This window comes from Solea senegalensis, linkage group LG2, assembly GCF_019176455.1.
Source record: "Solea senegalensis isolate Sse05_10M linkage group LG2, IFAPA_SoseM_1, whole genome shotgun sequence".
Taxonomy (NCBI): Eukaryota; Metazoa; Chordata; class Actinopteri; order Pleuronectiformes; family Soleidae; genus Solea; species Solea senegalensis.
Genome location: NC_058022.1, coordinates 34,413,588 through 34,428,815, shown reverse-complemented (window position 1 = coordinate 34,428,815; position 15,228 = coordinate 34,413,588). Strand labels below are relative to the sequence as shown.

Genomic DNA, 15,228 nt, shown 5'->3' with positions numbered 1-15,228 from the left:
TGTGTGTGTGTGTGAGAGTGAGTGATCGTCATGACGACCTGTTGACAGCAGAGTGGTTAGTAAATAAAGTTTTGAATGTGTGGGAGGAGTCATGTTGTCCTCACCTGTGTGTCGAGCGTTGACAGGAAGGAATGTGACTTTGTGTTTTTGGGGGACAGGAAGTGAGCCGCTGCTCGCCATGGTAGCGCGTACTTCGTCTGTTACGTAACTCCAGCCAGAGACAATCTGTTTGGCTCGGTCTTTACGGTTTTATTACCCACAATGCTCGGCTGCTGTGTGTGGTCATGGTAGTGTAACATCGCGGCGTTACGCAGATAAACGGCACAAACTTTAGAAGAACAGCTTTCTCTCTGTGAGCTTCTGCAGCTTTGATGATGTCACAGTGAGTCATCACAGCAGCTGAATTCACTGACATCACTTCCTGTTTGCAGTGAAGTCGGTGTCACACTGATAACCGTCACAGAATCACTGTAACCCTGACTGGAACCTAAAATCAGCAACTTTCTCTATGAGGTTCAGTTTGAGCTCTCTGTCTGTGGTGCGTTCAGGGACCTGCAGGATAAGTTGGAGAGAGTGTGGTGTTTTAGGGGATTTCCTCTGTGACGAGGCGTTCACTCCTCCCCGGGCCTCACACACACTCATGTAAGCTGGCGTGGAAAATGAGACCTCCTATTCTCCACTCCCCGTTCCAACCCCGGGACGTTTCCAAGTGGGGGAGCTGGAGGACATCTGCTAACACTTTCCTCTGTGAGACGTTCACTGAGCCTCTGTCTCACATGTCCACAAATATGTCTCTGTGTCCCTGAATGCATCACAGGGACAACAAGACGCTGAGACTTTCAGGTGCTCTGTCCTCCTCTGAACGTCTTCGTGTCTGTCCTCAGAACGTCTTCATGTCTGCCCTCTGAACGTCTTCATGTCTGTCCTCTGAACGTCTTCATGTCTGTCCTCAGAACTTCTTCATGTCTGTCCTCTGAACGTCTTCATGTCTTCCTCTGAACAGCTTCATGTCTACATGAGTGTCCTCTGAATGTCTGATGTGAGATTGAAGTTGGTTTTAAAATCCATTAAACATTTATTTCAGGTGTTAAAGTTGAATCCAGGGGGCGCTGGTCAGTCCCAGTTCAGTGGTAAAGTGTCTCACTCTCAGTCTCAAAGCGGTTGTCCAGGCCTCGGCTGGAGACAAAGACTTCATTGTGCAGCAGGAAGAGGCCATACCGCCGTCATGGCCGCCGCTGAACCACCGTGTGGCAGAGGTTACATAAACGGCTGGTTTCACAAGTCATCACTGTGATGTGAAGCAGGTGCTGAGCGTGGGCGCAGGACGCACTGTAAAAATGTCTTCAGTCAAACTCAGAGACACAACAACCACAGAGACATGCAGGACGCACTGTAAAATGGTCAAACTCAGTGACAACAACCACAGAGACATGCAGGCGCACTGTAAAATGTCTTCAGTCAAACTCAGAACCATGGGGCACTGTAAAAATGTCTTCAGTCAAACTCAGAGACACAACAACCACAGAGACATGCAGGACGCACTGTAAAAATGTCTTCAGTCAAACTCAGAGACACAACAACCACAGAGACAGGCACTGCAAAAATGTCTTCAGTCAAACTCACACACAACACAACAAACCCAGAGTCGCAGGCGACTGTAAAATGTCTTCAGTCAAACTCAGATACACGCAACAACAACCACAGACACGCAGGCGACTGTAAAAATCTTGTCTCAGTCAAACTCAGACATACAACACAACAACCACAGAGACACACAGGACACACAAAATGTCTTCAGTCAAACTCAGACACACAACTTCACAACCACAGAGACCTTGGGACACACTGTAAAAATGTCTCAGTCAAGCTCAGACATACAACACAACAACCACAGAGACATGGTAGGTGCTGTAAAAATGTCTTCAGTCAAAACTCAGACATACAACACAGCAACCACAGAGACACGCAGGCGCTGTAAAATGTCTTCAGTCAAACTCAGACATACAACACAACAACCACAGAGACACGCAGGGACACACTGTAAAATGTCTTCAGTCAAACTCAGACATACAACACAACAACCACAGAGACACGCAGGACACACTGTAAAAATGTCTTCAGTCAAACTCAGACATACAACACAGCAACCACAGAGACACGCAGGACGCACTGTAAAAATGTCTTCAATCAAACACAGATAACACAACCACAGAGAGACTCAATGTCTGTATGTATGTGTGTGTGTGTGGTTGATGTGAAAAACAGTGAAAGAGTAAAAAAGAAAAAAACTCATGTTCGAGAGAGAGCAGAGGGAGGGACGAGAGAGAGAGAGAGAGAGAGAGAGGGGGAGGGGCTGTACAGTATGTGAATACAGTATAGGAGTTGGTGATGTCATCTACGCCCCGCCCACCTGCCAAGGCTATAGATGCTGGTGTGTCCAGCTCTCCACAGAGAGGACGTCCAACTGCTGAACAAGTCCTAAGAGGAGACACTTAGTGAAGTTGTCCAGCTCCTGGTCCTGGTCCTCGTCCTTGTTCCGGTCCTGGTCCTGGTCCTCGTCCTTGTCCTCGTCATTGTGTCCTGAACGGTGAAGTTCAGAGGTCATGGCGGGCACTGATGTCCTCCTGCTGTTGCTCGGGGCAACGACTTTGCTCATAGGGACATCAGCTCAGAGAAGCAGAGGTGAGTGAGTCACATGACCAAACACACACACACACACACACACACACACACACACACACACTGTTAATGATGGTGTGAATGTGAAAGTTTAAACTGTTTGTTTCTGCCGACTCAGCACCAAGTCACTCAGGTGTGTGTGTGTGTGTGTGTGTGTGTGTGTGTGTGTGTGTGTGTGTGTGTGCGTGAGATTGCTCAGAGGGCGAGAGACAGCCAAGAACAACAGAGAGAGAGAGCATATGTAGAGACAATGTTTCTTTATGGAAGTTTACACACTCACTCACACACACACACACACACTGTGCTGTGTTTAACGACCTGTGTGTGTATTTGTACTCAGTACTGTAGTATTTGTGCCTGCACAGTGTGACAGCTGTTGACCTCTGACCTCACAGTAATGTCAGTCAGAAAGTGGGCGTGTCCTCTTGTGCATGATTCCACACGTCCAACATGTCAGGACAAACCCACAGAAGACAAATGTCCTCACTGTCCTCACTGCAGAGGATTTAACAGTACTACTACACAGTACTACTACATAATGCTACTACACAATACTACTACACAGTACTACTACACAGTACTACTACACTGTATTACTACACACTACTACTACACACTACAACTACACAGAACTACTACACAATACTACTACAAAGTACTACTACACAGAACTACTACACAGTACTACTACACAGTATTACGCCTCTTCCTCAGTGTCTCTAACTTCCTGTCTCCTCTTCGTCGGTGTCTCTAACTTCCTGTCTCCTCTTCCTCAGTGTCTCTAACTTCCTGTCTCCTCTTCGTCAGTTCGTGGTCAGAACATGAAAGTTCGCATTAATGCGACGGGCGACACCATCGTGATGAAGTTCGTGCGTCCCAGTGCTGACGTAAAGTTAGAAGGTTACATCCTCGGATACGGCAGCAGCGTCTTCTCCAAACAGTTCTTTCATCTGCCGGAGAACGGACGAGTCTACGAGACTGAGCTAGGTGAGTCCAGGTGAGGGGGCGGGGCTTCTACACAGTACTACACACTACTACTTACTACTTCACAGTACTACACAGTACTTCACACTTCTAACCAGTACTATTTACTACTACACAGTACTACACACTACTATACAGTACTACTTACTACTACACACTACTATACAGTAACATTTACTACTACACACTATTACTTACTACTACACAGTACAACACAGTACTTCTACACAGTACTACTACACAGTACTACTACACCGTACTACACAGTACTACACACTACACACTACTCACACACATGCACACGCACACAATCACACAGTGGGGGCGGGGTTGTGGGGGGCGGGGCATGTGTGCGCAGCTTTGAGAGAGGTTTGTTTTAGCTTCTCTTAAATCCCTGCTTTTGTTAATGAGGTTTGGTTTGAACACGATGAGTTCAGGTGCTGCTGTCATCATCATCATCATCATCATCCTCGTCGTCATCATCATCATTACAGGAACACATGAATCACTCACAATGGTCAAAGGTTACATTGTCGCACATTTTAAAGGCGATGTACAGATTTGTTTCAGAAGTTTAGTTGTGAGGCTTTTATTGTGAAAGGTTGTGACTTGTGATATTCATGACCTTTGACCTGATTGTGTTTTGATTTCAGATGCTGAACCTAAGTACCTGGTGGCAGTGCAGCCAATCCCAGCCAATAATGTGAAAAAGCACTGCACAGGTGTGCTAATCACTTCCTGTCCGCTAGAAACCACTTCCTGTCCACTTTAGACCACTTCCAGTCAGCTTTAAACCACTTTCTGTTAGCTTTAGACCACTTCCTGTCCTCACCTGTGTGACATGAAGTCTCACTCTGTCCTCACCTGTGTGACAGGTAAGGTGGACCTGGAGAAGCCTCTTCACGTGGTCCTGGGCTCCGTCAGTCCCACAGCGGTTCTTCTGTCCTGGGGAAACCACCTGAAGACGCCATATGAAGGAAACATCATGAACGAGTGTCTGGCAGATGGGTGAGAGGCACGACGACGACGACGATGATGATGCTGATGCTGATGATGATGCCTTCACTGACTATGCTGTCCAACATCTGACCTCTGACCTCTATCTTCAGGTTTTACACCATCCGGTACCGGGAAAGGAACAGGAAGTGGAATTACCAGATGTGTCCAACCAGCGACACGGTCGTGGACAACCTGAAACCCAACACCGCGTACGAGTTTGGCGTGCGTTCCAACAGCGATGAGCGCAGCGGGACGTGGAGCAGACCCGTCCTCCACAACACCAACATGAGGAGTGAGACTCTTTTTTACAGTGTACCGTCCTCACTGTTGTCGTGGTGACCACTGTGTTTCTTCTTCCAGATGTGGATTCAATCAGAGACCAGATGAGTCCACTCCGAGTCAAATGGTTTCTGTTTCTGCTTTATTAAAACCATGAAGCTGCTTTTTCCTGAAGGCACTTAAACGCACCATCTGCTTTTCCACAGAGAAAAACCCTCACAAGACATTTAAGCTGCGAAAGACTCTGTCCAAGTCCCTGGTAAGCCAATCACTGCTGTCCCTGCACGTCCCTGAACATCCCTGCACGTCCCTGCATGTCCCTGAACGTCTGAACGTCTCTGAATGTCTCTGAATTTGTCTGAACGTCTCTGAACGTCTCTGAACGTCACTTAACGTCTAAACGTCTGAGCGTCTCTGAACGTCAGAATGTCTCTGAACATCTCTGAATGTGTCTGAACGTCTCTGAATGTCTCTGAATGTCTCTGAACGTCTCTGAACGTCACTGAACGTCTGAACGCTCTCTGAACGCTGAGCGCCTGAACGTCTCTGAACGTCTCTGAATGTCTCTGAATGTCACTGAACGTCTCTGAATGTCACTGAACGTCCTGAACGCCTCTGAACGTCTGAACGGAACGTCTCTGAACGCGTCTCTGAACGCGTCTGAAACTGAACGTCTGAATGTTCTGAACATCTCTGAATGTGTCTGAACGTCTCTGAATGTCTCTGAATGTCTCTGAACGTCTGAACGCTGAGCGTCACTAAACGTCTGAACGCCTCTGAACGCCTCTGAACGTCTCTGAATGTCTGAACGTCTCTGAATGTCACTGAGCGTCTGAACGCACCGTCTGAGCGTCTGAACGTCTCTGAATGTAACTGAACGTCTGAACGCTCTGAATGTCACTGAACGCCTCTGAATGTCACTGAACGTCTCGTCTGAATGAATCTGAATGTCTCTGAATGTTACTGAACGTCTCGCTCTGAATGTCACTGAACTCTGAATGTCTGTCTCTGAATGTCTCTGAATGTCTGAACGCCTGAACGCCTCGAACATCTCGAACGCTCTGAACGCCTCGAATGTCACTGAACGTCTGTGAACGCGTCTGAACATCACTGAACGCCTCTGAATGTCACTGAACGTCTGAACGCCTGAACGTCTCTGAACGCCTCTGAATGTCACTCTGAACTGAATGTCACTGAACGTCTGAACGTCTCTGAATGTCACTGAACGTCTGAGCGTCTCTGAGCGTCTGAACGTCTCTGAGCGCTCTGAACATCTCTGAACTTCTCTGAACGTCTCTGCTCTGAACTCTGAACGTCTCTGAATGTCACTGAACGCCTGAACGTCTCTGAATGTCTCTGAATGTCACTGAACGCCTGAACGTCTCTGAACGCTGAATGTCTCTGAACATCTCTGAACTGAATGTCTCTGAATGTCTCTCTGAACGTCTCTGAAGAACGCCACTGAAGAACATCTCTGAATGTCACTGAACGCCTCTGAATGTCCTGAACGCCTCTGAACGTCTCTGAATGTCACTGAACGTCTGAATGTCTCTGAATGTTACTGAACGTCTGAACGTCTCTGAATGTCACTGAACGTCACTGAACGTCTCTGAATGTCACTGAACGTCTCTGAATGTCTCTGAACGTCTCTAAACGTCTCTGAATGTCACTGAACGTCTGAACGTCTCGGAAAGTCTCGGAACATCTCGGAACGTCTCGAGCGTCTCTGAATGTCACTGACCGTCTGAACGTCTGTGAACGTCTGTGAACGTCTGTGAACGTCACTGAACATCACTGAACGTCTCTGAATGTCACTGAACTGAACTGAATGTCACTGAAGAACGCCTCTGAATGCGAACTCTGAACGCCTCTGAATGTCACTGAACGTCCTGAACGTCTGAACATCTCTGAACTTCTCTGAACGTCTCTGAATGTCACTGAAGAACGTCTGAACGCTGAATGTCACTCTGAATGCGTCTCTCTGAATGTCACTGAACGCCTGAATCGAATCGGAACATCTCGAACGCTCTGAACGTCTCTGAATGTCACTGACCGCCTGAGCGCTGTGAACGCTGTGAGCGTCTGTGAACGTCACTGAACATCACTGAACGTCTCTGAATGTCACTCTGAACGTCTGAACGTCTGAACGTCTGAACGCTGAATGTCACTGAACGCCTGAACGTCTCTGAATGTCACTGAACGCCTGACTGAATGTGAACTTCTCTGAACGCCTCTGAATGTCACTGAACGCCTGAACGCCTGAACGCCTCTGAGCGTCTCTGAATGTCACTGAACTTCTCTGAACGTCTCTGAATGTCACTGAACGTCTGAACGTCTCTTTGTGTTGCAGATGCCTGCTGGAGCTCTCGTCCCTCCTCGTCCAGGTGAGATCTTCTCTCCTCAGTCACATCTGTGTTGTCACACACACACACACACACACGTGGTGATCTCACACACACACACACACACACACACACTGTGATTACACACACACAGGGCCCTCTCTGTCCAGTCTTTGTCTCTCTGTCCTCTTTGTCCTGTCTTTGTTTCTCTGTCCTCTCTGTCCTGTGTTTGTCTCTCTGTCCTCTCTGTCCTGTCTTTGTCTCTCTGTCCTCTGTCCCATGTTTGTCTCTCTGTGCTCTCTGTCCTGTCTTTGTTTCTCTGTCCTCTCTGTCCTGTGTTTGTCTCTCTGTCCCATGTTTGTCTCTCTGTCCTCTCTGTCCTGTCTTTGTCTCTCTGTCCTCTCTGTCCCATGTTTGTCTCTCTGTGCTCTCTGTCCTGTCTTTGTCTCTCTGTCCTGTACAAGACGTTAGAACTGTCAGATAAATATTGGTCTGAAGTCCAAACTGAGTCCAAAGTTTTTCTGTCCTTTAAAGATGGACATGTCCACTCTGATGGAAACCTGGTTCCCATGACGACCGTCCCTCTGTCCTCTTCTGCTTCAGACAATGGAAACAACACCAAGCGCCCGCTGGATCCTGGTCCCTCTGTCCTGCCCCTACTCCAATCGTCTTCCCCGTCCTCCACATCCTTTCCGTCCTCCATGTCCTCCCCGTCCTCCTCGTCCTCCACATCCTCCTCGCCCCCCCTCACTGACAGTGATGCAGCAGAGAAGCGTCACAGCCCTGAAGGTAAATCACTGTGTCTGTCTGTCTGTCTGTCTGTGTCTCACTAAACTTCTTTTTTCTTTACAGCGTTTGAACCTCAGGACAAACTCCTGCAGCTGAGAAAAGCTCTGAGCAGTCAGAAGACTGAAGGTGACCTCTGACCTCATTCTTCCTGCACTTTTGCTTTTCCCATCTCAGCTGTTCATCTGCCTCCATCTTGTTTTGTTTGAGCTGTTTTTGCACAGTCATGTTGTCATCATCATCAGTCATGTTGTCATCATCATCAGTTTGCAGTCATGTTGTCATCATCATCAGTTTGCAGTCATGTTGTCATCATCATCAGTCATGTTGTCATCAGGTAAAGATCAGTAAAGACTCGCAGGTAAAGACCAGTAAAGGCTCGCAGGTAAAGACCAGTAAAGGCTAAAGACCAGTAAAGGCAGACCAGTAAAAAGACCAGTAAAGACTCGGGTAAAGACAAGTAAAGGCTTGCAGGTAAAGATCAGTAAAGACTTGCAGGTAAAGACCAATAAAGGCTCAGGTGAAGACCAGTAAAGACTGAGGTAAAGATCAGTAAAGACTGCAGGTAAAGACCAATAAAGGCTGGTGAAGACCAGTAAAGACTTGTAAGTAAAGGCTCGCAGGTGAAGACCAGTAAAGACTTGCAGGTAAAGACCAATAAAGGCTTGCAGGTAAAGACCAGTAAAAGTTGGTGAAGACCAGTAAAGACTTGGTAAAGACCAATAAAGGCTTGCAGGTGAAGACCAGTAAAGGCTTGCAGGTAAAGACCAGTAAAGGCTTGCAGGTAAAGATCAGTAAAGACATGCAGGTAAAGACCAGTAAAGGCTTACAGGTAAAGCTCGCAGGTAAAAAATCAGTAAAGGCTCACAGGTAAAGAAGGGAGGGAACTTGGCTTGCAACTGGAGGGTTGCTGGTTCATATCCATGCGTGGGCAGGGTTCAGGTTGGGGGACTTGGTTTGGAACCACTGATGGATATAATGTTTGGGATGTAAAGTGGACAAGAAAGGAGTATAACTGGGCCTTTAGACTAACATCATGTCTCCGCCCCATCATGGCCCTGCCCCATCATTGCGCCGCCCCACTGCTGCTGCTACATCATAAACACATGACGTCATGTTGTAATTCCCTCCTTCACTTCTGTTTGATCCTTTAGGTCAAAGCAAAAACCTGAACCCAGCTCCCAAATCCTCCAGGCCTGCGTCAGGAAACCCCGTCTATCCCGTCTCTAACGGCTTCAGACACTCTGGGTCCTCTAGACACGGTAGCTTGTCCCCGAACTCTGGGACACTCAGGGGTAAAGGTCTCTCAGAGTTGTTTGTTTGTGTTGATGCTGATGAACACAGCACACACGCAGAATAATCCAGATTAACTCTCAACCCTTGTCTTGTCATTGACAGACAATCTGACCTTGTGATGACTCTTGTGGTTGTTCTTGTGCTGTGTTCATGAACCAGAGACAGAGTTTGTGACACTCACTTTTGTCCCTGCAGTACATGGACAGCTCCATCGGGGTGTCTCCCCTCCTAAACCACTGTTATGGCAGAGACACCGGCTGGGTAAACAAACATGTCTCCATGTCCTCCCTCTGTCCGTCCACCTGTGGCGCTCTGCGTCCACTTGTCTTTCGATACATGTTTGTCCTCCAGCTTCTTCAAATAAGCTGTCTCTTGTCTTTCATGTGACAAGTCAACATGTCACGATGCTCGTTTACACCTGTCCTCTTCAGAAGGACAAACACAGGGACTTTGAGCTCGTCCATTCTTTACTCAGAGTTCAGTCAAGGTGACTGAGGCTCCTCTGGTTCTAAATTTAAAGATGGTCGCCTGACCTCCTGTTTGTGTACCAAAATAAGAGTTAAAAAAAAGGTGGACAAGGGTGAGACAGATGGACGAGTTACCTCATGAATGTTTGAGTGAAAATCAAACGTGTGTTTATTTCATTTGTTTTTGTTTTTTCTTCATTTACATTGGAGAACAATGGAGGTTGAGCATGTCCTTGTGTCCTAATCCTCATGTCCTTGTCTCCTTGTGTCTTCTTGTCCTCGTCCTTGTGTCCTTGTGTCCTCCAGCGTCTCCTGACATGGACTGATTGAGAGGAATGTGTTCATGTTTGTGCGTTTCATTTACGTCTGGACGACGCTCAAATCCCTGATTGTGAAGAATCTTGGCGTCTGTAAAGGAAGGAGGTGGAGGGGGAGGGGCGGGGTCTAATTGGCTGCAGGTTCTGGAGTCAGAGAAACAAATGTTTTCCAACCTCATGAAATTACACGAGAACACACACACGCACACACACACACAGACACACACACACTCAGGTGTGATGTCATGTGTTTCAGGGTCTCCAGTTCGTCCTTTGATTCCTAACAAGAGACCAAACCTGGTTGGGAAGCCTGGAGACTCAGGTGAGGACCAGCGTCTCCGGTTGTCATGGAAACCCATAAACGCGTGGTTTATAAACTCTTTGTTTTGTCAGACAAAGTCAACAACTTCAAACAGACGGACAACTTAGTGATCCTGAAACCTAAAGTCCTGCCGTCCACTGGCAAACCCACCAAACCGGAGCGGAGGGCGAGCACGACGACAACACCGATGACGACGGCAGGTGTGTGAACTTTGACCTCCCGTCACTTGAGCCTGACTCTTATTACGACAGCGATGATTGATGTTCGACGTTTCTCCAGCATCTCGACACGAAACGTGGGAAGACTCCGACCTCTTCAAGTCACAGCCGACCTCTGACCTCGACGCCCAGGGGAAGAAGCGTTACGTTGGTAAGAGACCGTTAACAGAATCAACCAATCGTGTTGTTGCTGGATTAACTCCGCCCCCTCCCTCCCTTCCACAGCTCCACACGTCATTTATCAAACCGGGAAGAGAGCGGACGAGCCGTGCTCAATCACGTCCTCGCTCAACTTCTTTCCACAGAACGAACGCAGTGACGCAAACTTCACTACTCCGCCCAAGACTCCGCCTTCTAACCTGACTGTGGTGACAGTAGAGGGATGTCCGTCCTTCATCATCCTGGACTGGGAGAAGACAGACAACGACACCACTGGTAAGACCGTTTGTGATGCGTTCAGGGCCTGCTGAGAGTCCAAATACCCAGAATCCTCTTCTCTCCTCAGAGTACGAAGTCATCTCCACGGCTAAAGGACCTGACGGGGAACAGGTTTCTGTCCTGACCACCGATCAGACGCACACGGCCGTGGAGAACCTGAAGCCTGAGAGCAGGTGCGTTGGTGTGAGGTCAGAGGTTTTTATTGTGAAAGGCTTCAGAACATGCTTTTACTTTGAAAGGCTTCAGAACATGAAAAACATGCTTTTATTTTGAAAGTCTTCAGAACACGAAGAACATGCTTTTACTTTGAAAAGCTTCAGAACACGAAGAACATGCTTTTACTCTGAAAAGCTTTGGAACACGAAGAACATGCTTTTACTTTGAAAAGCTTTGGAACACGAAGAACATGCTTTTACTTTGAAAAGCTTCAGAACATGCTTTTACTTTGAAAAGCTTCAGAACATGCTTTTACTTTTATGCCACCATTAGAGGGCGGAGCTGAGATCGCCATGGAAACCAGCAGAAAAGTTTACGCTGTAAAAAAAAAGTGCTGTGTGAAATGTTGTGTGTTTTGTGACAGTTATGAGTTCAAGGTGAAGCCAAAGAACGAGCTGGGAGCAGGTCCACACAGTGAGCCGGTCTCCTTCAACACCGAGTCAGGTAACCAGTCATCTGATCCACATCTGATCCACATCTGATCCACATCTGTCCAATTATCATCAGTGTCTCTGTGTTTCAGCTGATCCTCGAGTGAGCGAGAACATCTCAGGTAAGTTCACACAAACACGTTGTCATGGTTCCACATCAGCCAGGTGTCGCCATGGAAACGCTCCCGTCTCTGCAGGCAAAGACGCCATCTGGACGCAGTTCCCCTTTAAGACGGACTCGTACTCGGACTGTCATGGTCAACAGTTCGTGAAGAGGACATGGTATCGCAAGTTTGTGGGCGTTCAACTGTGCAACTCACTGCGCTACAAGATCTACCTGAGTGACTCACTCACTGGTGAGTGTGAGGGTACAACCTCTGACCTCTGACCTTCTGAGGGCACTGCTCACCTCTCTGTCTGTCTCTCTGTCTGGTTCAGGTAAGTTCTATAACATCGGGGATCAGACCGGTTTTGGAGAAGATCACTGTCAGTTTGTGGATTCTTTCCTGGAGGGAAAAACAGGAAGACAGCTCAGAGCCGACCAGCTCCCGTCCAGACCCGGTACGTACCTTAGTCCACTTACGGTCCTGACCCGGTACGTACCTCAGTCCACTTACAGTCCTGATCCATTACGTACCTCAGTCCACTTACCTTCCAGACCCGGTACGTACCTCAGCCCACTTACAGTCCAGACCCGGTAGGCCCGGTACGTACCTCAGTCTACTTACCTTCCAGACCCGGTACGTACCTCAGCCCACTTACAGTCCTGACCCTGTATGTACCTAATCCCACTTACATTCCTGACCCTGTACGTACCGCAGCCGACTTACTGTCCAGACCCTGTACATACCTCAGCCCACTTGATGGTGCTCAGCACTGCCCACTAGAGGAAGTCTTGTGTTTGTCTTTGTGCTGCAGGTTTCTACAGAGCTGTCCGTCAAGAGCCTGTCCACTTTGGACTGATGGGAGGGCACTCCCACGTCAGCTACGTGTCCTGGTACGAGTGTGGAACACCCATTCCTGGAAAATGGTGAATGGAATCGTCACAGGAGCATGACAGAGGGTTAAAGGTCATAACAGACTCCGCCTTCTTTACCCAGTGCTGTAAAAACATGTAGAGTATAGTTGTATTTGAAGAACATGAACGTGTCTCAGATTTATCACAACAAGTTTATAGAAGAGAAGGAATATTTGTTTGTCACGTTTTATTTTGAAGGGAAGCTGGCTCCCGAAAACACGTGTTATTTATCACTTCACTCGTTACTGTCGTCAGACGCTCTCGTCGTCGCCCTCTTGTGTTTCAATGTTTAAATTAAGGTAAAGAATATACACAACGCTGTCTTTTATATGTATATGAGAATATTTTGTAGATGCATTTCACTCATTGTGGCCTCTTTGATCTACTTTGATCCTTTGATATATCACTTTCAACTTTTATTTTACTTTGAGCTAATCTACTTTTATCTACTTTGGTCGTTTGATCTATTTTGATCCTTTGATCTACTTTGATCTACTAATCATTGTGATCCTTTGATCTACTACAGTTGGACTCTCAGAATTGACATTTGTTGCCTTGGTCAATATTTGAGCTAAGGCTAAATGTGGCTACTTGTTTTGTTGCTGTAGAGTTTGTTGAGATTTGAAAAGTGTTCACATCCATTATGTCCATCACGTCCATCATGTCCATGTCCGCACAGGTAGCAATCAGTGAGCTCATTGTTATGATCCATTATGTAAATGTTAAACTTTAATTGCTGTAACACAATTTACATGAGCTAACGTGCTAATCCTGGCTAATCCTAAAACACGGAGGACAGGTGTGGTAGCCCCGCCTCCTGTTCACAAGACAGTGAACTGTGCCTTTAACTTTGAGCTGTTAACACATCAATAAAAACACAAAATGTTTCTCAACATTTGTTTGTTTCTATATTGAAGGAATTTCACACTTTAAAAAAGAGGCTGTAAAGTGTTTTTTCCTCCATGCTAGTTAGCAACAGTTAGCATGGGGGACTGTGAAACATGCTAATGTTATCCAACTACCAGGATAACATTAGCATGTCCAATCTAAACAAGTAAAAGCTTGGTGGACATTTGTGTCCTAAGATCACGTCTCTGAAAACCACAGCGTCTCTGTCTCAATAGCAACCTCCTCATAATTTCAGTTTGGAGGGAAAAGTGAGACACACACACACACACACACACACACACACACCTTGGACTGTAAGTGTAAGTGGACTGAGGTACAGACAACTTACTTTTAGTCACATATTTTATTTGTTGACATTATTCAACAAACTGCCAGTGAGCGCTTTTGGGGCTTTTCAAGACTTTTTCAAGGCTAGTTCTTTCCTCCCAGAGTCGTTGATGATGAAGTTGAAATCCTCCTGAAATCCTGAAATTGAAATGAGAGTTTTGGTTTGGTTTTTGGAAGTTGTTTCGTTTTATTTTAAGTTTTGAGTTTGTCCACTAGACCATTGTGAGCGCTGGTGATGCTCCGGACAGGGACAGAGGATCACATGAAATAAGTGAACTGATAAAGGATCAAACAGTTTGTCCTCAATTTTTGAAAAACTCTGACCAAGATTAGAAACTGAGAAAATTCAGAGTCAGACCAAAATCAGTCGAAAAAGTCATAGTATAGTATGTCTTCCAAAATCACTAAAAAGAGTCATAGTATAGTATGTCGCCCAAAATCATTCAGAAAAGGCATAGTATTGTATGTAGTCCAAAATGAGACAAAAAGTAATAGTTTATTATGTCGTCCAAAATCACTCAAAAAAGTCATAGTATTGTATGTCGTCCAAAATCGGTCAAAAATGTCATAGTATTGTATGTCTTCCAAAATGAGATAAAAAGTAATAGTTTATTATGTCGTCCTGAATCCCTCAAAAAAGTCACAGTATAGTATGTCGTCCAATATCCCTCAAAAAAGTCATAGTATAGTATGTGGTCCAAAATCGGTCAAAACAGTCACAGTTTAGTATGTTGTCCAACATGAGAGAAAAAAGTAATAGTATAGTATGTCGTCCAAAATCCCTCAAAAAAGTCATAGTATAGCATGTAGTCCTAAATGAGATGAAAAGTAATAGTTTATTATGTCGTCCAAAATCACTCAAAAAAGTCATAGTATTGTATGTCGTCCAAAATCGGTCAAAAATGTCATAGTATTGTATGTCTTCCAAAATGAGATAAAAAGTAATAGTTTATTATGTCGTCCTAAATCCCTCAAAAAAGTCACAGTATAGTATGTCGTCCAATATCCCTCAAAAAAGTCATAGTATAGTATGTGGTCCAAAATCGGTCAAAACAGTCACAGTTTCGTATGTTGTCCAAAATGAGACAAAAAAGTAATAGTATAGTATGTCGTCCAAAATCACAAATAAAAGTCATGGCATTGTATGACGTCCAAAATTAAATAAAGATGTCATAGTATAGTATGTCGTCCAAAATCACT

General features: G+C 46.1%; 1 protein-coding gene across 7 annotated transcripts; it reads left to right on the top strand.

Annotated features, from left to right (window-relative positions):
• The first annotated feature begins 2,420 nt into the window (after positions 1-2,420).
• On the top strand, positions 2,421-13,675 carry LOC122760902 (target of Nesh-SH3-like). Of its 7 annotated transcripts, XM_044016131.1 has the most exons (21): positions 2,424-2,682; positions 3,487-3,666; positions 4,317-4,385; positions 4,539-4,671; positions 4,773-4,954; positions 5,148-5,200; positions 7,292-7,325; positions 7,818-8,072; positions 8,136-8,198; positions 9,224-9,364; positions 9,561-9,626; positions 10,406-10,471; positions 10,543-10,671; positions 10,751-10,840; positions 10,915-11,124; positions 11,195-11,300; positions 11,708-11,787; positions 11,867-11,896; positions 11,972-12,130; positions 12,213-12,335; positions 12,693-13,675. In XM_044016131.1, exons 1-21 carry the CDS (start codon positions 2,604-2,606, stop codon positions 12,806-12,808), a joined length of 2,364 nt encoding a protein of 787 aa, XP_043872066.1. In that variant the 5' UTR covers positions 2,424-2,603; the 3' UTR covers positions 12,809-13,675. The 7 variants fall into 7 exon arrangements, with proteins under 7 accessions (XP_043872045.1, XP_043872036.1, XP_043872052.1 ...); XM_044016110.1 differs by having other exon boundaries at positions 2,421-2,682; positions 9,224-9,331; positions 11,867-12,130; XM_044016101.1 differs by having other exon boundaries at positions 2,421-2,682; positions 11,867-12,130.
• Positions 13,676-15,228: the final 1,553 nt, after the last annotated feature.

What these genes read in the sequence shown, in the direction of transcription:
- LOC122760902 (XM_044016101.1), top strand. Translation starts at nt 2,604, where the DNA reads ATGGCGGGCACTGATGTCCTCCTGCTGTTGCTCGGGGCAACGACTTTG. An exon ending in AGACTCTGTCCAAGTCCCTG is followed by an intron (nt 5,201 to 7,291) that starts GTAAGCCAATCA and finishes TTTGTGTTGCAG; the next exon opens with ATGCCTGCTGGAGCTCTCGT. An exon ending in GAGCAGTCAGAAGACTGAAG is followed by an intron (nt 8,199 to 9,223) that starts GTGACCTCTGAC and finishes TTGATCCTTTAG; the next exon opens with GTCAAAGCAAAAACCTGAAC.